Genomic DNA, 26,074 nt, shown 5'->3' on the forward strand with positions numbered 1-26,074 from the left:
TTTTTTTATTCTCCTTCTCTCCCAACAGGAGAACAATTCCCAAGACAAGGGGAAGAAAAAGCTTCTCCCCGCCGGCGAAGATTGTCGACGATCAAGTAACCAGCAGTTCAATCCAACAACAGTGTGACGTTCTCCTTGAGACACTCTTTTCATTGATATCCTATTTGCCCATCTTTTCTTAAGTATTATGAGTCAGATCGAGAGAGGAAGCAAGTTTATGGAGGAGGAGCAAGGTCGTGGCCGGCACTCTTGTCACTTTCTTTAGGGCCGATACTCCTTCCCATTTTTTCATTAGAGCCGTTATTGGTACTTAAAACAACTACTTTTGATTCTTTTTTTTTCTTCTCCGTGATGCTTGGGGCGATGAACTTTTTCCATCTGGTGTGAAATTAGATCCGTCCGCTTTCAGTGTTTGTTTCTCGAGTAGGGAGCGTAAAGAGAAAGACGTTTCTTTAGCCATATTTCTACAATGTCAAAAGTAAAAATTTTAGCTTTGTTCATGTAATGTTTTATTCAAATAATAAAACTCTCACTACAATTTTGTTCTATTCTCATTTGTAGTAGGACCAAGATCTCTATTTTCACTAATTTACAAGCCAGCTGTTACGTATGACTCGGTCATTAGTTATTTTAGGTAAGCAACCTTGCTAATCACACCTTGTTTGTGATTCTTGGTTTCGTTAAACATCACGTGTTTTAACAAAAACATTGCCCCAAGCCCAAAACTGTTTTGGAAATCATTGGTAAGTAACCTCACTCTATTTGGTTTGATATGTCGGACATAACCCTTGACCACCAAAGATAAAAGGCAACGCTTGCTGAGCAAGACCCATCAACCAATGAACATTGATGTGAGGAGGACCGAGTAGGAAGGGCATATTACTTAATTAACGGGTTTGTGTTTATGCTTAACAGTGTAAGCAATCTTTAAAAGAAGTATGTCAGGAAACATTCCAAGGGGTCCACCTTTTGTATTCCTTTGGCATCAGAACCTCTTTTACATGCTTAGCTTTGTTAAGCAGTCAGTTCTTGAAACTGACTTTAGATATTCTTACGAATACGTGAAAGTCGTATACCAGAAGACAAACGTTCTTTCACGGTTCCATGAAAGCGATAAATCTAATTTATACATTTCATATCAAAGCAGTAAAACTAATTTTTACTTGTATACAGGACCAAGTCAAGTATATTATTTATCAGTTACTAATTCTTTATTTTGCGGCTATGCTCGGTTTCTTATTTATACTGGAATAAGCATATAAACAGTTTATATGTTTAAAATCAGATATTCTTTTCGGTCCATAAAGCAAGTTGGTAACATGACAAAGTTTTTTTCGGCTAGCCATTAGGACATGTAAAAGGGGCTCACAGAAAAGACCGGGGTCACGAGGACCGCTTAGACTCAGTCTTTCCTAGACAGAACGATCTCTTTTACGGTGTGGGAATGACAACTCTTACTAAGGTACTTTATTGCTTCATCACATTCTTCGATAAACTTTACTTATTCGAAGGTTTTCGAAAAGGCAAAAGAGTTACATTTTTCCATTTCAAAAGCATTAAAGCAATTTGGTAACGTGACAAAGTTCCCTTTGGGCCAGTTATTAGGACACGTAAAAGGGGATAGTTGAAAAGCCGACACTTTTCTTGACATTAACCTTATCTTTTACGGGTGGAGATTAACAGCTCTTACTCAGGTACTTTATTGCTTCATCACATTCTTCGATGAACTTTAACACAATCGAAAGTTTTGAAAACGAAAACATAAAGAAAACATAAAGAAAGCATAAAATCCTATTTTATCTTTCTTTATCGGAAAACCGATCCAAGAAATGTAAAAGTTTACATTTCATAAGAAAGCATAAAAAAAACTTAAATCTAATTTAACTTTCTTAGTTGGTAGAACCGAACCAAGAAAATCTCATTTCTCATCGATTTTGGACTTAAGCTGCAAATGTAAGAATTAAACTGATATGCGGTATATGCACCTAATTTGCATATGTTATAACTTTTAGAAAATCAATCAGCGGGAGTACCTTGTGCTCTGATACCACTATTGGATTTTGACTGTTCAAACCCATTGATTAAGTCTGTTGGGGTTTTGATTATTCAAACCCATTTATTTGCTTAAGATGCGGAAAGAACGTAAAACAAAAATTTTACTTCTAATTTAAGCCAAGGATTAAACGGGGTATGTCAGGAAACTTTCCAAAGTGGTCCACCTTCAGTATTCCTTTGGCATCAAAATCCAATTTAATCCTTTTACATATCTACTTCATGATTGATTTCTAAAACTTTAATCTACTTATTAATTAAATAGATTAATATAACATATTATACCTTGTCTCCAAATTCTAATTGGAATGCAGCTGAGCGAGAAGAGCGACATCTGGGAATGACTCGTCTCGGAGTATCAGACGTCTGATACCTCTATCGGTTATCCACCAAGACTAACCGGAGAGCAGTTTATTTCTTTTGCCAGAAATACTATAAACTGCGGGATTCTGCAAAAACACTATTCACCCAAAAAGGCGTAATAACACTATTCACAAATTTTCAGTTATTCAGATTCACTACTAAGCAAAACTGAAATACCGTGAAAATTGGGAAAACACTATTCATGATACCGCAAATATACTTCTCAACAACCCGCAAGATTATACGTGGATTACGTATGACATCCTTTTCTAACCCGAAACACTATTTTGGAGAGAAACCAAAAAAGAGAGAAAATACCGATTCGATTTGACACGAAACAATACGAGTGAATTAGTAGTTTTTCTCTCTACCCCTCCACCCCTATTTATAGGGTTATATGGCGGTTGCCAAATGACCGAAATACCCCATGAATAGTAAGGAGGTTTCAAAGTGAAAAGACCAAAATACCCTCGGTGGATAACAATGATGACATGTCATGTGGATAAGGATGATGACATGTCATGTGTATAAGGATGACATGTGAAAAGATCAAAATGCCCTCAGCCCAAATCCAATTAATATCCATATAATTATTCTAAACAATTATATTTCTTGCGGTTGTTGTTTCGGTAACTTTTATACAATGTGTCGTGCACGTTTATAAATTAACCGTTATTTTTGCTTGTCATCTTATATTACATTTATAATTTAATTATATCACGTATAATTAATTATATCCATCTTATTATTAATCATAATCAATTTATAATTAATCAATAAGATTCTCCGAGTAGCTCCTATATGGTGTGACCCAATAGGATCTGTGTTATGTTAGTAAATAGAATTAAAACTGTTTTAACTTCTATAATCATAGGAGGCATCTGACATCTGCACTATGACCATCCAATTTCACAGATGATGCTGTACTGTACAATACCATGATCCAGTAAATTATTTTACTCGTGTTAATTCTTTTGTCTCATAGCTATCAGATCAGTTTCAAGGTAAGTGTGTGTCATCCTTGCAAACTTAATATTTTCTTGATCTTGAGCAGATTATCAAATATAATTACTCTTGTAATTATACCGCCAGCAGATAATCTTACTCTATCAAGGGGCCCAGTAATACTATAACTCGTATAGAGATACGAGGGGCAATAGTACTTTTGGTAAACCATCACTACCTCAGCTAAGCTATGTATACCGAAGAGCTACCTTTATAACTGCGTTTTACCGATAGCGTTAAATAGCAATCACGCATACACATCTCTTAGTAGGAAAGATGAATACCTCATACTTTAAAACTTAACACTGAATAAAAACATTAATGACACGAACACAATTCCATGTAATGTTTCATTCGGGGTCTGTCAAAATATCATGTTCCTAGAACATGTATCTATTTGATTAAAATGACATCTCTTATCAGTGGTCTGTAAAACTTGACCATCTTTTAATCCACATACTAACCTTGTAACGGTAAATTAGTGTTCCTGCTAATTACCTTGGTTAGAGACTTTTAAGAATATATATCATCTATATTATAAAGTTTTACAATTCTAGTTATTGACTATAGTCAGATAAAAGGAATGATCCATAAATATAATAATACTCAAGGCAACAACATGACAGTTTATTAATCACTCAATTCATGAACAAAACTTTATGATAATTTATCGTATTATTGACTTCTAGATTATTATAAACTAACATATACATATGTACATATATACATATACATATATGCATATATTCATATAGGGATGGGCTATGCTACTCCACGCCGTATTTTCATTTTGAAAATCCAAACGACCGATCCGAACCGTTGGCATATATAGGTATGTGAATGTAATTGAGCCGTTTTCTCTCCTTTGTTTGTTTCTAACATTGATAATTGGTTTTAAGTTTTAACAGATTTAGTTTGTTTCACAATTTTTGCATATAATGGCAAGTCAATTTTTACCCTATTGACGAAACACTATCAGAGATATATAGTGGTGGACAACTAAGATGAAAGATGTGTTGGAGTTTTACGGTGCTAACCAAAACTCGTTTAGGCTTAAGTTGCGGAATGACCGTAGAACAAAAATTTCTACGGCCAACTTAAGCTCAGGATTAAACGGGGTATGTCAGGAAACTTTCCAAGGCGGTCCACTTTCAGTATTCCTTTGGCATCAAAACCCAATTTAATCCTTTTACAGATCTACTCCATGATTGATTTCTGTTATACTTAATGCACCTCTAATTGAACAAAAACTGAAAATAAATTGCAATTGAAAGTAAAAGAGATGAGTTTAGAGAAATTGACACGCGGGATGATAACGGAGTTCGGCAAAACAATGGCCTACGTCTCCGGGGCGTCGCAACCTCTTTCTAGGTGCGCCTTTCTATTACCCAATATGAAAGGATTACAATTGTGAACCGTGAGCCCTTACAAAAAGGGAAGTCACGGCCAACGAGAGATGAGCGCCGGCGAGCCCTTACAACCAAGGGAAGTCACACGAGCTACTCAAGAACAAGAGAAACACTCAATAGATCACTCTAACCTAATCTAATTAGAGATTAGTGAAGTAGGTTTGAGGTTGCTTGAGGGATTTTGAAGTTTTAAGCTCTCACAACAATGGAGTAGGCTAAGCTCTCAGAAAATCGCTTTTAAAATGATTAGGGTCGGCTGAGGTCAGTGAGAAAGAAATCTCACTCATCTATTTATAGTGTCAGCTCAAAAATGAGCTATTTGACATAAAACGTTACCAACGTTTTATCAAACGTTACAACGTTTAATTCAAATGCGATTTTATGGTTTTAGTTTTCTGACAGCTCAACAAAACGTTATAACGTTTTCAAAACGTTTGTGTAACGTTTTTGTGAAGCTTTCGGACTTTTGAAGTCTCACAAAACGTTACCAACGTTTAAATTTGAAATTTCAATCTTTGGTACAGGTGTACTTAAAATTCTGACATCTATAAAACGTTACAACGTTTGTAAAACGTTACAACGTTTGTAAAACGTTACAACGTTTCATGTTGGTACTGTACAGCTGTGCTTTAGTAGCTTTGTAGCTATTCAACGTTACAACGTTTGTATAACGTTATAACGTTGTAATTTGTTTCTTCTTTTGATCAGTTTGTTGTTTCTGACCAATATAAAACGTTATAACGTTTTGAAAACGTTACCAACGTTTTATCCCATTTTAATCAACCTCACACATACTTTACCAAGTTTCTGATTTTACAATTTGTATTTTTGATAAAATTCTTCGTGATTTCTTCAGTCCAAGCATATTATACTGCAGTTCTTACTCTTATTGGACCTACATATTCTCAAAATAGAAGAAATCGTAAAATTCAATAATTGTATGTTTTTACAAATTAGTCAAATAGCCGTAAAAGATTATTGTACGAACAACAATTTCTAAAACTTTAATCTACTTACCAATTAAATAGATTAATATAACATATTTATACCTTGTTTCCAAATCACAGTTGGAATGCAGACCGAGCGAGTAGAGCCTCACCAGGGAAGGAATCGACTCGGAGTATCACACATGTGATACTTCTATCGGTTATCCACCAGGACTAACCGGAGAGCGGTTTATTTCTTCTGCCAGAAATACCGTAAACCGCGGAATTCTGCAAAAACACTATTCACAGAAAAAAGACGAAAACCCGTAAACACGAATTTTCAATTGCTCAGTTTCATCAATATGCAAAACTGACATACCGCAAAATTCGGTAAAACACTATTCATCGATCCCGTAAATATACCTCACAACAACTCGCAAGATTATACGTCAACTATGTATAACTTTCTTTTCTCAACCGAAACACTATTTGGGAGAGAAACCGAGAAAGAGAGAAAATACCGATCCGTTTCGACACGAAACGGTATGAGTGAATTAGCGATTTTTCTCTCTACCCCTCCACCCCTATTTATAGGGTTTAGGGTCGGTTGCCAAAAGACCAAAATGCCCTCCAAATTCGGCCTATTTACAAGATATGTCATTGAATGGATAAGGATGACATGTCATGTGGATAAGATCGATGACGTGTCATCTGGATAGGATCGATGACATGTCATGCGGATAAGCACGAATCTGAAAAGACCCGAATGCCCTCGGCCCGAATACAAATAATATTCGTATAATTATTCTGAACAATTATATATATTTTTCTTCGGTTGTTCGTTTCGGTATCGATGACGTGTCATCTGGATAGGATCGATGACATGCCATGCGGATAAGAACGAATCTGAAAAGACCCGAATGCCCTCGGCCCGAATACAAATAATATTCGTATAATTATTCTGAACAATTATATATATTTTTCTTGCGGTTGTTGTTTCAGTAATTTATACAATGTGTCCTGCACATTTATAAATTAATCGGTTAACTTTTATACAACGTGTCACACACGTTTATAAATTAACCAATGTTTTTGCTTGTTATTTTTACATAACATTTATAATTTAATTATAACACGTATAATTAATTATAACCATCTTACTATTGATCATAACCAATTTATAATCAATCACAATAAGATTCTCCGATTAACTCCTATATGGTGTGACCCAATAGGATTTGTGTTATGTTGGTAAATAGAGTTAAAACTGTTTTAACTTCTATAATCATGAGCGGCATCTGGCAACACATCATGACCATCCAATTACACAGATGATGCTGTACTGTACAATATCACGATCCAGTAAACAATTTACTTGTGTCTGTTCTTCTGTCTCATAGCTATCAGATTAGTTTCAAGGTAGATGTGTGTCATCCTTGCTAACTGAATCTTTTCTTGATCTTGAGCAGATTATCAAATATAATTACTCTTGTAATTATACCGCTAACAGATAATCTTACTCTATCAAGGGGCCCAGTGATGCTATAGCTCGTATAGAGATACGAGGGACAAATAGTATTCTTGGTAAACCATCATTACCTCAGCTAAGCCATGTATACCGAAGAGCTACCGTTATAACTGCATTTTACCGACAGCGTTTGATAACAATCACACATATACATTTCTTAGTAGGAAAGATGAATACCTCATACTGTAGAACTTGACACTGAATGAAAACATAAATGACACGAACACAATTCTATTTAATGTTTCATTCGGGGTCTGTCAAATACCATGTTCCTAGAACATGTATCTATTATATTAAAATGACATCTCGTGTCAGGTGGTTTGTAAAACTTAACCATCTTTTAATCCACATACTAACCTTATCGCGATAATTAGTGTTCCTGCTAATTTCCTTGGTCAGTGACTTTTTAAGAGTATATATTATCTATATTATGGAGTTTCACAATTTCAGTCATGAACTCGAAATGATCCATAAATTCAATAATACTCAAGGCAACAAAATGATATTAATCATCCAATTCATGAACAAAGTTTTATGATAAATTATCGTATTATTGACTTCTAGATTATTACACTAACAAGATGAACCAGAAGTAGATATCCAAAAGGTAGAACCAGATAACAACAAACTTGTTGATTTGGATTCCGAGAGCCGTCAAACTGTGGAGCAAATGATGGTAAAAAATCTTTTAGATTTTTTATCATAATGCAAAGATATTAGTATATTTATTACAATTGAGTGTTGTTATAGTAATTAATTATTTTCTTGGTATGAGGTAAATTAACCATGGCCAGCTGAGAAGTTGAAGTTTTACATTGCCATTCCACTGTTTCTCCTTTTTTCTACACTTTATTTCAGGAGAAAGAAATTATAATATGGAAGGTTCAGTCTCAAATTTCAATACTTTCACACCTTTAGCAGTAAAAGATATAACTTTATGATTGGAAACCCCCCCCCCCCCCCCCCCCCCCCCCCCCCGCAAGTAAGTGCCAACACAATTTCTCATTCTTTATGTTACCAGTTTGTATTTGGTACCACTGTGGAGCAAAAGGTGTGATCGGATGCTAGATACTCAATTTGGTACCACTATAAGTAAGTACCTTTTGTTGCAATATTTATATTTTTCATTTTTGAGTGATTATTTGGACTAATGATGCAATTATTCATTTACTTCATCATACTTTTATAGTTAAATTATGGAGAGTATATTTTTGGTATTAGCTCAAGAATGAGTTTTCAGTTGTGGATATCGATATCTATTAAGGCACAAATTATTTCTCTAGCAAATAATAACCTCTCATGGAAAGTGAGGTTACCGTTATTACCATGAGTTTGTAAGTATTGGTCTTTGTCATCAGAAAATGATTGGCATTAACAATATACCAAAAAAATAAAAATAATATAGAAATAATAAATGAATGAAATAAACTAATAATATAGCATGTTTTACTGTTAAAAGGGCACATTTGTGAGAACATGCAATTTTGTAGTTGTCGATTCAAGTAGTCAAGCAGTTTATGTGCATAACATGTAATTCCTATTTGATGGGGTTTTGTTTTGTTTGATTTGATTTGATTTGATTCAGGAAATATGAAGAGAGAACCATAAACCCCATGTTGAGCTCTTCTGTTTTATGTCTAACAACACATGCATTAAGGAAGAGGTGAACGTATTTGTCTTACTCTCTCACTTTAGTCCCTAATTTTGGAATATTACCTTGCTATTATGAGTATTATTAAGTTCTTTCCTTTATTTCATACTTTTCAACTTACGAGTCCATTCAAGTTTTCTGACAAGTGACAACACTTATCTTACCTTTGATTTTTTTTTTTAAAAATACCTTCGCGCACGACCGAGGCAAGATGCCCGAGGGAAGGGGTAGAGGGAGGCGTGCGGGGAAGATATGAGGGGGCGCGAGGGGGAGGGAACGATCATTCTTCCCCTTCTCTCTCCATCTCTCTCTCTTAGTATTTTTTTCCATTGGAAGAAGAGTCAGGGAGGGGAGGGGATGAAATTTCGCTGGGAAAATTTTTTTGCAGAAGCGAAAAAATTTGTGGTTATCTCCTCTCCGGTGTGTCAATACGTGTAATAATAGGTGTGGCGGGTTCAATTTAAACTAAATGTAGACTTCTACACATATAAATGATGTATTTAATCAAAAGAAGACAGATTATTTAATTGGAGAATTCAGATTCAATCCGAATTTGGATCAATAAATCTTAACCGTTGGACTTTCTGTCATCCAATTCAATTTAAGGTGCATAATATAGAGGAGAGATATACATATATATATACGTGTAGAGTAAGGTTACGCTACTTCGCGAATTAAACAGGGTGTCTTAATTCGCGCTCATATCTCTAGTTTCGAAGTCCAAATAGCCGATCCAAAATGTTAGATGTTTAATCTATATTAAAATGTGCTTGGAGACCAAATTTTACATTTTTTTGAATTTTTTTACTATTTATTAGGATGGTTTGAATATCGCTATTTTTTAATACCTACCGTTGAACGAAAACTTAAACTGAATTTTTGAGGCACTAAACGACGTTTTTTTGAAATTCTGATGCTTTAGATACAACGATGCTTGGGGTTCCCCTGAGACAAAATCGGATCCGTCTCGTCCTCCCCTTTCTGAAAAGTGTTCATATGCGCAAATCCGACTTTCCTAACCAAAGTTATGGTTGTTTAAAGTTTTTCGAAAGTTAAACTTTGGAAATTCATAACTAACTGTAGAAAAATCCAAATAAGTTGAAATTTATGTCAATTCTGTGTATTTTTTAATGCTCTATATGCTAGTGTAATCACTTTTGCAATTTAGTCCCAGTATCAATCCAGACTTGCTGATTTACCTGCAGAGGTCAAATTTGATTTTTTTAGTGCATTGCACTATACCAGTAGCCTTTGCCTTGTGCTTGGCTGCTAAGTTTGGACTTGATACCATACCAGATGTCAGTCTAGGGTGCTTTGTGCATGGACAGAGATCTAATTTGAGGTTTGAACATATTTTAGTAGCTCTAAACTACTGTTTTATTACCATAAATTTCAGAGCTTAAAATTTTTTGAATAAAGGTTAAGTCCTTAATTAGTGTTATATTTAGACTTGTGATATCTAACTGACAAATAAAATCAAAGTTATAAAGAGTTACGACATCACTTCATAAATATATCAAATGTCTTATTTTTTGGCATACATTCTAAATAAGAAAAAATTTTCTTCACAAAATTATTTAAATCAAAATACTAAGATCTCTAAAAAAAAAAAAATTAAAAAAAGAACCGCCCGTGGGAGGGGGGGAGGTCCTCTGGTGCTGTGACCTGCCCATGAAAGGGACGGTCTGGTAGCATTTCTGGACCGCCTATGAACCTGGAGGTCGGGGCAGTTTTAAAAATAAAACATATGACAAGAATATTTTTAAAATTAACTTTTTTTATAAAATATTAATAAAAATAACCACTATAAAATAGTCTAATTGGATTCCTCCTCTTCAAACAATACGAATTGCTTTATTTATTTCACTAACTGCGCGTGAACGATAGGCTGGCATCACGTTTTATGAGTTGGACAGGCGCATCAGGCAAGACTTTCTTTCTCAAAAAAAAGCAAGACTTACTCTCTCTCCTTCTTCCAAGTGTTATCGTACTAAAGAGCCTCCAAAGCGAACACGTATCCTCTGCAATAACTCAAAAGGGAATCTTTTGAGTTAATAAAAATTTAGATTGTCTGATTTTAAGCGAAACCAATCCGACCGTCTGATTTTATCACAGAAGTTCTTTACTATTAGTGCGAATTTAATCTGCATAATTTTAAAAAGCATCGGATGATCCAGATGCATTAACTCAAAATATTCCATTTTGAATTAATGCAGAGGATACGAATTCCTCGAAAGCATGAGATAATATGACAGGTAGTGTGGAGCACGAGGGAATTTGACCAATGATCTAATGCTGCAGACATACGGATATCGAAAAGAAAAATTAAATCTTAGTACATATAAAAATTACAAATTTTAATGATAAAATTACAAATTTTCAACTATAGAAAGATCTAGTCCTCACTTTGTTCCGAACTTGTCAGAATTTAAATTTATTCAAACTCAAACAAAATTTATTTAATTTTTATAATAAAACAGGAAAAAGAATATTTATACCTAAAAATGAACGACCTGCATTTATGTTGAATTCTTCAGACCAGCCAAAGTTTTAACTAAACGATTGAAACTCAATACAAGAATACACAAACAACTTGCAAACTTAACGCATTTATGTAGGAGGAATTTTGGTCAACTTTCGATCAGTTACGGCGAACACCCGATAATGATATCGTCATATGCAGCTGATACCGTTATAATGAACAATCTCACACAATCAAAAAGTAAAATCATCAAGATCCTTTTTGTTTCGACACAGAATCTCACACGTTTACAGTGCAGGTTATACAAAAAGTGAAAGTAAATTATGTGCTTGGAGTCCCCGGATCAAAAAAGCCAAACTCTTATTATTCCTCAACAAAGGGAGAAAAGGCAACACAAATAAAAAACACGGATTGGTCCACTCAAGCTAGTTTAGTTTAGGTAGGGAGTTTTACCACACCCTTTGGTACCCGTAAGCGCCTATGCTTCATAAATGCTTAGTAAGGCTCCACGGGTGCCCTGAACTTAGCTCCAGCATAGATAGCTTTGTCACCCAGCTCCTCCTCGATCCTAATCAACTGCAATCCATAAAAAAATATATATACATATATTTAGCCCCAAACAAATCCTTTGTATTGAAATAATCGACTAATCTATTTTTATCTTCGCAACCAAAAAGACTATGAAATTATAATTTGGAGAAGTATGAAATTACCTGGTTGTACTTGGCCAGGCGTTCAGACCGGCAAGGAGCGCCAGTCTTGATTTGACCCTGTTGTAACAGAAATAAAAAAATGTTAGTTAGTTAGAACCATGAATCAAGTTCATACAAGTACAATTGAGTTCAACAATGGGTTAGGAAAGCTGTTAAGTAGATAAGAACCATACCGTGGAAAGACCGACTGAGAGGTCAGCAATGAAGGTATCCTCAGTTTCACCACTGTACAATTGAAAAAGGAGAATTGTTAACCAAACTAAAATTAAAACAAAATACAAAAAAAAAAGAAAAAAAAAGAGAGATGGGAACAAAACTAGTGGGTACCTCCTGTGGCTAGCCATTACACCCCAGCCAGCACGCTTGGACATCTTGACAGCCTCAATACTCTCAGTGACAGATCCAATTTGGTTCACCTGTTGCATATCACAAGTAAATCACTGAATCCACCAAACACACCTGATAATTTCTAATTTTGAAATGGCTTGATCAAAATGTACCTTCAAGAGAAGAGCATTGCATGACTTCTCAGCGATAGCCTTGGCAACACGCTGCACAAGTTGTAACAAATGTCAAAAATCGTGTAAAGATAGATAACCCATCTTCAATTGAGGTATAAGGGGTATTTCGAAAGCATATATTGAGTGTATTGCAACATGAATAATAACCTCCATGTCTTTCTCTAAAACAAGAAAAGCTTATCCCTCTTCCTTTATCTTCACATGAATGAGATGAGAACAGGGTTCTGGGTACATGTGAACAAACTGGAAAAGAAGGGACGTTATGTTCCATATTGGCCTACCTTTCAGATTGCAAGGGGTCAATCACAGTATTCGAGGTTACAGCATAGTGAAAAATGTCCCAAGTATACTGATAATGGGTCAAAAGAACTTACTGTAGGGTTGGTAACAAGGAGATCATCACCGACAATCTGAACCTCAGCACCAATCTCCTCAGTCATCTTGGCATAGTGGGTCCAGTCATCCTGGTCAAATGGATCCTCAATCGACACAATTGGGTACTCAGATGCAAATGACTTGTACAGATCCTTCAATTGATCTCCTGAGATTTTTTGTGAGCCGTTGTTGTTCTGAAATTAAAATCATCATGAGAAAAGAAAAACTAATATGAACTCCTAAGTGTCAGCTTGTTGGAACTTTTTTTTTTTCCAATTGAATAAAGAGACTAAAAACTGTACCTCCTCCTTGAAGCTAAGGTCATACTTCTGATCCTTCTCAGTGTAAAACTCTGATGCGGCAACATCCATGCCAATCACAACCTACAGAGCAATATATGTAAGAACATTTTGAATCAATTGTCACTGTAAAATATAAGATCAAACAAATACGAGATAAACACTTGGAGATATTACCTTTCCAGTGTATCCAGCCTTCTCGATAGCAGTCTTCAATAGTTCAAGACCCTCCTTGTTTTCCTGTTTTATGATAGCAGAGTTAAAATCAATGTGTACTTTCCTTAAAATATAAACTTAGCTAACAAAATCAACTACAGTATTTACAGAGATGAATGATCATATTACACATACCTGAATGTTAGGTGCAAAGCCACCCTCATCACCAACATTGGTAGCATCTTGGCCATACTTCTTCTTGATCACAGACTGGATTATTTATTTTTGTAATAATTAGCAAGTTATAATATTATTTCAATACAAGGGAATTTCGTATTAGAAGCTGTATAATCTTATACCTTCAAGTTGTGATAAACTTCAACACCCATCTTCATGGCCTCTGTGAAAGAGGAAGCTCCAACAGGAAGAATCATGAATTCCTGTACAAAGTAATTAATAGATGAATCAGTATCTATATTATAAATAACAATGTAAAAACAAAATTATTTTTCTTGAATAACATTAGAACAAGTCATTACTTGCATAGCAAGCTTGTTGCCAGCATGGGATCCTCCATTGATCACATTGAAGGCTGGTACAGGCAACACCAAAGTCTTGTTGCCAGCAATGTTAGCAATGTGCTGTACGAATAAATAAATTAACATTAGCAATAATTTTAAGTGGATCAATATTAATTTAGTAAAGCAGATAAAAATGTACTAACCTGATAAAGAGGGATCTTGTTTACGCTAGCTCCAGCCTTGCAAATAGCAAGAGACACAGCAAGAATAGCATTTGCACCAAGCTTCAGATAACAAAATCAAACAAAAGGTTAGCAACCCAATTTTATCCATTCTTTTCAAAAACATTTAGAAATAACTTGTCTATCTTGTACCTTTTGTTTGCACCACCCCCACTCGTTCTTGGTTCCATCAAGCTCTTGCACCATGTAGTTATCAATCTCAACCTGAGCTGTGGGGTCCTTGCCGATCAAAGCTGGTGCAATGATGGTGTTGACATTGTTCACAGCCTATAAAGAGCATTGCAAAGAAATTACACATTAAGAGCAAGTTGATATAGGTTTGTACTAAGGGTAAAGGACATGAAAACTTCAAAAAAAGGGATAAAGAAACCCACCTTGCTAACACCCTTGCCAAGGTAGTCAGATCCGCCATCTCTTAACTCCAAAGCCTCATAAACGCCTTTAAATATACAAATGAACAACAGCTATATTTAAATCCCATCGAGTTGTGACAGTAATTTAATTAGCATACTGTCATAGCCAGTTTTATGTGATCTTCTAGTAAAGCAAATATTTCACAGAAGAAGTATAAAAAAGAGCATCTATTAATTTTAAAGCATTTGGAAGCCAAGTCATGGAAATTTTATCACATAATCAAACTAAAGTGTACTTAAATAGACTAATTATTCTTTCACACGAAAATAAAAATTCAAATCATTGTTTTCTAACACATCCTAGAGTAAATTTGGTAAATATATTCAATTAGCACAAATATAAATATTAATCATCAAAAGGCAGACAAAATTCTGTCAAGAGCCAGTACCAGTTGATGCACCGCTTGGTACTGCAGCACGGGCCAAGGTGCCATCACTAAGGATTACATCGGCCTAAAAATAAACATGACCAAAATTTAACAATTGTTCGAACTCCTAGAAATATTATGCATGCAAAGATGCCACATCAATCTAAGTTAGTAAAGCTGCAAATCCACATAAGAAGCCAAACCCTGAAGTCATACAGATTAGAAGTTATAAATAAGTGGACTAAACAGTTTCACATATCCCGTTCGTAAAGTAATTAACACATAAATTTAGTTACTTAACTGATTAATTCCAATATTATATTGTTAAATGGTATACTGAATGCAACAAACGAACAACCAGTATTTACAGTTCGTTATCACCCCAGAATTTTCATATAATGTTTCAACAAATAGGTTAGAACTGACCGAATGAAATATTTATCCGAGATCTGACAAAGGTAAAACCATAATCTAGTACAGTGAAATATGAGTCTAAACTAAGATTATGCAACGACTTGATAGTAAGATTAAATCAGTTGCAAGATCGGATTATCAGCGAATACAGAAGCTCAGATCAAGGGTTTAACAAAGGTTTAAAGACTAATCTCTTGAAATTGGTCAATACATAAGCAGAAAACTTGGAAAAAACAAAGTAAATTACATGGATCAGTGCCGGGTGTATCGATCAAAAGCTATCTAGTACAGAAAAGACAAAAAAAAACTAAAAACTTGATCGAATCGTAATTGAGAGTGATGAAAGACCTCAACGGTAGGATTTCCACGGCTGTCAAAGATCTGGCGGGCCTTGATTGACGCAATAGTAACCATCTTAACCGATCTATCTAGAATTTCTCTCTTTGACAATGTTTGAAAGCTTTTGATAATGTACAATGAATAATGGTAAGGCGAGGTGCTATATAGGGAGGCGGGGAGGTGAGGCTTGGAGAATGGGAAACCAACAGCTGCCGTTGGATTTCTGCCGTTGGATTTCTGGTATTGGATCGAGATGGACTTTGACGTTTCAGTCCAATTATCGATTTTTTCCCTCTTCCTCTGCATTAGCGCACCGTTTGAGTTTATCTGTAAACCGTCCGATCAGAGTTCTTAACGCCCGAGGCCCTTAAACAATCGTGCTGATTTGAATCGGACGGTCCTGATCTTAATATCAAGCGCAGGATACTATTTGTATTTGTATTTGTATTTGTATTTGAGAAAAGAACGATACAGAGAATCTAGGTCACTCATTAAGGAGGAAAAAAAAGAAGGCAATTCGCCGCCTCTCGCCCGTTTCTTAAAATACATGCCACTTGTATCTCACTATCTCTGAGGGGGGGGTCCAAGGAGGCTTTTCACTTTTGTTTGTCTGTGTCTCTGGTTTTTGTGCAAACAATTGATGTGCAGAGATTTGTGCTGCGGGTCATTAGTTTGTTGAACCTCTAAAACCTTCACTACAATAACAATTGTGAAGTTATCATTTAGAGCACCAACTGCGTTTGTAGAATGATCGTAGCGACACACTGATTGAACCAAAATAAATGGAACATGATTGTGAAGTTTATTTATATTTTTATTTATGGGGTCTGTGTCAACTGTCAATGCATAAAATTAATTGCAATTAGTAACAAGATGGTGCGATTTTAAACAAAAATTATTGGATGGTCGTTTTATTGACAAATTGATCGAAAGGGACACCCTATATTAGTATTATTGTTGCAAATAATAACACGAAGGCTGAGACCATAAAAAATCTAACAATAATTGAACAATTTAGTATTCTAAAAAGAAGAAAATTTATATTTCAAACGTTGATATAGAAATCAAGCATTGACCTAAAACTTCATTTCATGTAATCCCCATCCCCGTGGTATTTTATTTTATTTTATTTTATTATTTCAAAGGGGGTGTCAAAAAGGAATTTGTTTTTTGGATTCTTTATGTGATTCAACACAAGGACGGAACGAATAAGTTTAACGATACGACCTGCTGCTTTTAAAATAAATCCAAGGAAAAAATTAAGCTTGAAAGATGGCGACATGGGAAAGGAACCTTCTCGAAGTATATGCCATTATCAGGTGATCTCCTATTGGCTATTGGCTATTGGCTATTGCATTCCAAGCCCTTTGAAAATCAATTTTTAAAAAAGCTGGCTATGACTATGAGTTTATGAGTATGAGTATAGGATATCTTGTCTAAGGCAAAACCAGGATACATTTTTGGAACTTGGGCTTGGGCTGTTTTAGTACTAGGCAATAAGGCAAAGATGATTTTTTATGACAATTAATTAATTGTTACTTGATGAAGAGACCAATTCTAAGGCCCTGTGCGGACGGAAGCGTATCCTGATGTGGAACTAACAGCTCGAACTGAATCGGATATAATTTTCTTTTTTCTTTTTTTACAAATTACACCTAATTTTTTTACAGCATATTACTATATTTGTGTACAATTTTTTCTTATTTAAGTTGAAATTGTGTTTTTAAAATAGTAAAGATCAAATCTCATCCTGTGTAATTCCGTGACAAACGAACAAACCCGTAATTGTCTGATGTGGGACTAAACAAAACTCCAATCTGAATTTGGATTTATTTTTTTGCAACATTTTGTACATAATATATTAATACTATTTCTTACAAATCATGCACAACAGCTTTGGTACAAAGTATCAATACTCATTTTTGTAATACTTATTATTCAAATCGTGCCCGACTGTTATTTTTTTCAACATTTTTTAATTAATACTCATTATTTTTGCAATATTAATTAATACTTTTAAATTAAATAAACAGGTGAAAATTTTATATACATGACTAATTTAAATTACATTATTACAAATTGTAATAATATTGATAAGTAATAAGTAATGTTTATATTTTATAAAATAATAATTCTAATTTATAAGTAATGTTATGTCATTATTTAATACATTTTATTTAATTGCATTATTAATAATTGTTTAATATGAAGTGTTTTAAAAAAAAGAATAAGATTTTCCATAACTAATCCCACTATACAACCAAACGCCCATTTCAGCATATTCCTATAATCAATCCCGCACGTACCCCTTCCGATGGATTTCCACTTTTTTAAAAGTGAATTCTCATTTCTATTTTTATTCCTATTATATAATCCTGTAATATCCGAACATGCCCTAAATATAAAACTCCACATATTGCTATCTGTATAACTGAGATCTGCAAGATTCATGCATAATTACAATATTGGCGCAAAGAATTTCAACGAAAATAAATTAATGGGAAGTAGGTTGACCGAACCAACATAAAAAATATGATTTGGCCTTCTATAACATTATTGTTATATAATATATGAGTCAAAATCATCCGACTTTAAATATCTACAAGTACAACGGTGACGGTCTATCATTCTTTTTTGAAGGATCGAGTTAATATATTATTTGCAAAAAATATATATATATAGGTTGTGGCTAAATTCCTGTCGGCAGCATTTCAGCCGGAGGTGCTGCCGAAGCTTTTTTTATTTTCTGATGTCCAAACAACAAATCCAAACAGTTAGATGTTTAATCTATATTATAATCTACTTGGAGACCAAATTTTACATTTTTTGAAATTTTTTTACTATTTATTAAGCTGGTTTGAAAACTGTTGATTTCAATGCTGCAGAAATTTACTGAAATCAGCGGTTTTCAAACCAGCTTAATAAATAGTAAAAAAAAATCCAAAAAATGTAAAATTTGGTCTCCAAGTAGATTATAATATAGATTAAACATCTAACAGTTTGGATTTGTTGTTTGGACATCAGAAAGTAAAAAATATGGTGGCAGCACCTCTGGCTAAAATGTTGTCGGCAGCAAATTAGCCGGACCTATATATATATATATATATATTCACTGTTTTTCAAATTTTCTTGCGAAAAGTACTCTCTCACGGGATGCTATTCCGACCTATATCTGTCGCTAATATTACCGACGAAACTATAAACTTTAGATAGAGATAGTTAGAAAATAAAATGTAAAAATATATAATGTGAGAAGTCGTATTCCGAGATTTTTATTTTTATCAAAAAAAAATTTATTAAAAATAACCACGGTTCGGTGTAATTTTTAAAAATACTCAGACAACGGATTTTTTCCGCGACCCGAAATTTTTATTCCGGGCCGCAGAAAAAATCCGCGCCCCGATTTTGTTTTTTTTTAGAGTTTTTTATTCCGGGGTGCGGATTTTTTTCGCGGCCCGAAATTTTTTTTTTTTTAGAGTTCGGAGAAAGAAAATATCCATGGTTTGGTTTTTTTTTATAATATAATTACATATAATTATATATAATCAAGGTTTTTGTATAATTATATAACATAATATAATTATACAAAAATCTAAATTACTCTACATGCAAACTAAAAAATTCCACAATTAATAATTATACTACAAAAACCTGAATTATACTAAACAAAATATCGATCGTTCTACGTCTACCGTCGAACAAAAACTTAAACTGAGTTTTTGAGACACTAAACGACGTTTTTTTGAAATTCTGATGCTTCCAATGCTTACGATGCTCAGTATACCACCTAGGCAAAATCGGATCCGTCTCGTTCTCCCCTTTCCGAAAAGTGCTCATACGCGTAAATCCAACTTTTCTAGCCAAAGTTATGAATGTTTAAAGTTTTTCTTGCGGTAGAACTTTGGAAATTCATAACTAATTGTAGAAAATCAAAATAAATTGAAATTTGTGTCAATTATGTGTATTTTTGAATGCTCTGCATGCTAGTGTATCACTTTTGCAGTTTGGTTCTTGTATCAGTTCAGACTTGCTAATTTATCTGTAGAGGTCAAATTTTATATATATATATGCGAGTAAAGCTAGGGTGTGATGTGCTCACCAAGAGAGTTTGGTGAGCACAACTCCAAAAGTTCATCGGATCGACTTCAAATGCTGAATCCAAACCGTTGAAATCTATGTGCTTCATGAGTGATGCGTGTGCATGCAAAATTTTGAAAGTTTTGAGTTTATTTGCTACACGGTCAAGCAGTCAAAGAAATAATAAAAATTGACTATTATAAATTAACTTAATAAAATATTCATTTCTTTGACCGCTTGACCGTGTAGCAAATGAACTCGAAACTTTCAAAATTTTGCATGCACATGCATCACTCATGAAGCACATGGATTTCAACAGTTTGGATTCAACGTTTGAAGTCGATCCGATGAACTTTTGGAGTTGTGCTCACCAAACTCTCTTGGTGAGCACATCACACCCTAGCTTTACTCTATATATACATATATTAGAGTAGAACTAGGGTGCTCTTAAGCTCACCAAAGTATTTGGTGAGTTTGACTCTAAAACCCATCAAATCAATTTCAAATGACGAATCCGAACCGTTGAAACCTGCCTACCTTACGTGTGATGAGTCTACATGTGAAATTTTTAAACATTCGAATTAATTTAGTATAAAGTCAAGCGGTCAAAAAACGTTCAAAAAATGAATGCACTAAAATTAATTTATTAACCTTCTAATTTTGACCGCTTGACTTTATACTAAATTAATTCGAATATTTAAAAATTTCACATGTAGATGCTTCACACGTAAGGTAGGCGGGTTTCAACGGTTCGGATTCGTCATTTGAAATTGATTTGATGGGTTTTAGAGTCAATCTCACCAAACACTTTGGTGAGCTTAAGAGCACCCTAGTTCTACTCCGTATATTATACATATATTATATGAGGAGGAATCAAGTTACAATAATTTTTGAGTTACAACAAGCATTTTCTACATTTTCAAAGTCCAAATCATCGATCCAAACCGTTAGATGTGATCTCTACAATAAAATGTGCTTGGAGACCAAATTTTACATTTTTAAATTTTTTTTTACTATTTATTAAGATGGGTACAAAATTCAATGGTATGAATTTGACTAGTTTTTGTACCCATCTTAATAAATAGAAAACAAATTCAAAAGTTTGGTTTTTTTTTTAGAGTTTGGAGAAAGAAAATATCAATGGTTTGGTTTTTTTTATAATATATGTATAATATATGTATATGTATATATAATTAAGATTTTTGTATAATTATATAACATAATATAATTATACAAAAATCTAAATTACTCTACATGCAAACTAAAAAATTCCACAATTAATAATTACACTACAAAAACCTGAATTATACTAAACAAAATATCGATCGTTCTACGTCTACCGTTGAACGAAAACTTAAACTGAGTTTTTGAGACACTAAACGACGTTTTTTTTTAAATTCTGATGCTTCCGATACTTACGATGCTCAGTATACCACCTGGGCAAAATCGGATCTGTCTTGTTCTCTCCTTTTTGAAAAGTGATCATACGCGCAAATCCGACTTTACTAGCCAAAATTATGGATGTTTAAAGTTTTTTCTTGCGGTAGAACTTTGGAAATTCATAACTAATTGTAGAAAAATCCAAATAAATTGAAATTTGTGTCAATTATGTGTATTTTTGAATGCTCTACATGCCAGTGTAATCACTTTTGTAGTTTGATCCCTGTATCAGTCCAGATTTGCTAATTTATCAGTAGAGGTCAAATTTGATATATATATATACACACACACACACACACATATAACACACACACACATATATTATACATATATAAATATATTACATATACATGTACATATATTATAAAAAAATGAGTTTATATTATAAAAAAAAATCAAAACCATGGATATTTTCTTTCTCAAACTCTAAAAAAAAAAAAAAAATTTCGGGTCACGGAAAAAATCTGCGCCCCGGAATAAAAAACTCTAAAAAATATATATATATTTCGGGTTGCGGAAAAAAATCTGAAGTCTGGGTATTTTTAAAAATTTTTCCGAACTGTAGTTATTTTTAATAATTTTTTTTTTGTTGGGTAAAAATAAAAATCTCGGAGTAATATTTGAACTCAAGATCTCTCACAACTCAATAAATAACTTTAAACAATAAATTACAAGTAAACAATTGTTGTTTTACGAGAGAGATTAAATTATATAACAATTTAAGAGAACTGAAAATTCAATTAAATTTTAATATACATAATTAAAAAAATTAGAATTATGAAAGTGGCTTAGTCAGTTCCGACTTCCGCCCCTTACTAATATAACATGGTCGGATATTATATTATATTATAATTAGTTTAAATGATGTATGTATTTTTATTTTATTTAAAAGAAAAATTGTAAACATAACATTTTTATTTTGGAAGGAGGCAGGTACAGCTCCGCAGCCGCTATATCGTTCGCAATCATGTTAGATTAAAATGATTCCAATATGCGAGAATCGCGATTTTAGCAGGAAGATGTAGAGTAAAATAGTTTGCAATGTTGAAATTCTAATTTTAATTTTAACAAGGTCGTTGTAGTATAGTGGATTAGTATTAAAATTCAATAAGCATCACTAAATCTCAAGTGAAAATATTAGATTTGAGATAAATAATATATAAATGAAATTCAAACGTTTAAAAATGAGAACTGTGTCATCAAAAAGTCTCAAGTTGAGCAAATGCAACGGAGAATAATGATTTTGTATAATTACATTAACATCTTTGGCATTTTAATACCAATTCCGATATGAATGAGAACTCCAATTGTAAAAAATATTAAAAACTTTAATTTATTTCAGAGATGTAAATTGGAAAAAATAATGCATTTTAAATTATGAGAGTTTACAAAAAAATGAAAGATTTACTTGAACTCTTAATACAAATTAAAATTATCATCTTTTATTTCTTATTGAGGTTAACATTGAACCAAATCATGAAATTCCAGAGTTGTGACTTCGTACTGTCAAACGAACACTGTAAAAAAAATGGTAGCTTGTTTTTCTTCAGAGAATCTGCAGGCGACTAGTGACTATCGAACTTGAGAGTTGAGAATAGGCTGCAACGCTTCAATAAAATTGATGGACAATTGGGATATGGATATCATCGATATGCAAAAAGTCCAGCTATATATTAATCACGGTTAGTTTTTAAAAATTCAAAATTCAGAATTAAGTAGTTGTCGAATTCAAATATGCTAAAAAGAACATAATTCTGCTTTTAGAGAGAGAGAAAAGAGAGAAGCAGAGAAAAAAAATACAAGCAAAGAGATATAAAAAAGAAAAGAAAAAGAAAACAAAGGTTATGCTCTTCTTTTAGATCCGGCGATTACCTTTTCTTGAGTATTGTAACATTGTGAACTTTAAAATTCAGATTTAATTAAAATAATAAGTGGTTAAATCGAATAATATATATATACGTATATATGAAATTAGTGACGTGGATGGTGAACAATAATTATACGATTAATTGTGTTAAGAAAGAGGAGCAATAGGTGTTATATAAATCATTTAATCAATATCGAACAAGTGGAGGGTTTATTTTGCAAAAAGACCACTTACAAGTGGGGGCCCTTGTCATTCTTTCCTCTTTCCCTCCTTCCTTTCCTTTCCTGCGCCCCCATCCCTTCTCTTTTTCTTTCTTTGTTTCCGCCAAGAGAGAAAGACAACGAGAGAGTGAGAGAGAGCCCCCGGTGACCGTATTGCCCGAAAACGGAGATTTAGGAAGAGGAGCTCAAACCTCGCACATCCATCCGTTCCATTGGTAATTCCCCTTTCTATTTCTCTCTCATTTTTTGATTCCGTGTTTTTAGGGTTTCGGTGAAAACCCGTAGAATCGTACCAAACTGATTATTCCGTGCCTTTGTTGTTTCTATAGTGTAAATTGATTGATTTCGTGTTCCAAAGTGCAACCAAATTTCCAATTTACGAATTTTCCCAAAAATTGATTAGGGTTTAAATTGTAAAAGTGCCGGAATTTAATAAATTGACCTATGTATAGATCCTAACGAGCACGGCTAGCGGGATTGACGAGCTTACCGAGTCGCGAGATCGCGGACCCTCTACGTGCCCTACGTAATCAGGTGCGGGGGTTCACGGGATCTGTTTTGGGGTTTATTCGTAGAACTAAATAACGGTGCATATTATTATATTTATGTTGATTGCTTGATTTAAATAAACTGTGCATAGCATGTTGAATCTCTGATTGAAAGCATTTGTTGCCGCATTGCATTAATTGTGATATTAGTGTAATTGAATTGTATAACTGTTATAATTCTCATGTTGGTACGGTTTATCGATTGTTGATATGTCGTTTTGAATAAGTGAGTGGAACCACAGTATGACTTGGATTGATTGTGTGAAGTGAACAATGTATCATAGTGGAAAGTCTAGCTAGCTACTAGACTTTCATCCAGGACCCTTATGCGCATCTGGAGAATGGCCCTAGTGAACCCAGTACCGGTTGGGTAAGGGAAGTGCAGTGTAATTTTAGGTAGAACTGTGGTTCAGTGATTCAGTGAAAGTGTCAGTGATTTCTTTTTGAGAAAAGTGATATTCTGTTGCATATTCGCGGAATATGCCCGTGTATATTTTAAGTGATGAATTGATGAAATTGTATGACTTGAAACCAGAAAATAGAACTGTTAAGCCGGAGGTGATCGATAGTTGATATCTGTACCTCATAACCAGACTTATATATATTATATCTGTGAAACCAAATCTTTCTGGAAATTCGTTGATTGATGTTGATGAGATGTGAATTGAAATCCGTTTGAATCTATTCCCGGTACATGTGCATTTATTATTATTGGTGAATAAATAAATAGATACCCTTTTGCTAGTGTATTTAGTTCTGGTGATGGATTTCTCACAAATCCAGTAGCCCTATAAATTCCGCACTGAGAAAACGGATGACAGGTTTTTCTCACCCCCTCCCCTCGGGGAATTTTTCCCTTTGAATTGAAATGTGCAGGTAAACGCGAGTGAAGTGGGACTCGGGCTCGACGCGTGAGTTTAGGCCGAGCTAATAGGTTATGCCAAACCCTTTATGCCCATTTTGAATGTGTAGTTGAACCCGTAGTCGGTTATTTTGATGTATAGGTTATTATCGAACCGTATTATGTTATAAAACCCTAACGGTATGTTTTAAATTGTTGTTATGACTTAAATGTTGAAATTGCATGTTAAATGTCATTAAAATTTCTAGTGAATGGGGAATAATTGTTTAATTATACGGGGATTTGATCGGATTTGAAAACGGGGTGAAATTTCACGAAAATGGGCAAAGGAATGAAAAACAGTACCCTTATTGCAGGCCGCAATAACCCTATTGCGGGCCGCAATGAGAGTAGACAGAGGGAAATTCGCAGATTAAAATCCAACCAGGTCATTGCGGGCCGCAATGAATGGAGGCAGAGGCGATTTGCAGAGGCTGGAAATTTTGGAATTTGTTGCGGGCCGCAACAGCCCTATTGCGGGCTGCAATGGGTTCTGAAAAATGCTGTTTTATTTGGCGGATTTAAGTGCCGATTGCGGGCCGCAATAAACCTCATTACGGGCCGCAATAGGTCATGCAGAAATGTTTATTTAATGGTAATAGAGTCAAATTGAATTGGAATCGAATCAGATTTGTTTTAAACCTAAATTAAATAGTTATTTGTATGATTTAAATATATTTGTGAGTATATTTCAAAATTATATAAATCATATTTGTATAAATATGATTTTCGGACTAATTAAATGGTAAATTATATTGGTTGTAAACCGTTATTATGTTAAGTTTACATCGTACTTGCCTTGTAAGTATATAGGAGATTATATATCCATGGCGGGACTGCACGACCCCATGTTTCGGGGTGTGACAAGTATCGTAGGTCCGCTCCTGCATTCGAGTAAAAATATAGATGTGGAAAGAAAGAGTAAAACTGGGCACTTTTAAGCTAGCTTAACTCTCAAACTTATTGGATTTACATCATTGTCCAAATTGTTGAAAACAATTTACTTCATGAGTTATCCACTTAGGTGCATAATTTAAAAAATTTCAAATTAATTTAGTATAAAGTCAAACAACAATAATGAAAAATAAATTCATGAAAATTGAATGATCAACCATTTTTAGCTCTTATTAAAGTAATGAAAAGAATCTAATTTTACATGTAAATGTATCATAGCGTAATTTGGTTTCAACGGTTTAAATTATGTAAGAATTGAGTAGTGTTATTAGTTTACAATTCGATTTAG

At 33.9% G+C, this 26,074-nt stretch overlaps 1 protein-coding gene across 1 annotated transcript; it reads right to left on the minus strand.

Moving 5' to 3' along the window:
* Window positions 1-11,647: 11,647 nt before the first annotated feature.
* Window positions 11,648-15,958, minus strand: LOC144567138 (enolase 2). The gene is made up of 16 exons (XM_078317190.1): window positions 15,787-15,958; window positions 15,046-15,109; window positions 14,618-14,682; window positions 14,376-14,510; window positions 14,205-14,285; window positions 14,020-14,121; window positions 13,840-13,920; window positions 13,676-13,750; window positions 13,502-13,564; window positions 13,328-13,408; window positions 13,025-13,219; window positions 12,630-12,680; window positions 12,457-12,545; window positions 12,303-12,354; window positions 12,130-12,186; window positions 11,648-11,992 (listed from the first exon to the last, which is right to left on the minus strand). Exons 1-16 carry the CDS (start codon window positions 15,850-15,852, stop codon window positions 11,912-11,914), a joined length of 1,338 nt encoding a protein of 445 aa, XP_078173316.1. The 5' UTR covers window positions 15,853-15,958; the 3' UTR covers window positions 11,648-11,911.
* Between the last annotated feature and the right edge of the window lie 10,116 nt (window positions 15,959-26,074).

This window comes from Carex rostrata, chromosome 16, assembly GCF_964058835.1.
Source record: "Carex rostrata chromosome 16, lpCarRost1.2, whole genome shotgun sequence".
NCBI lineage: Eukaryota > Viridiplantae > Streptophyta > Magnoliopsida > Poales > Cyperaceae > Carex > Carex rostrata.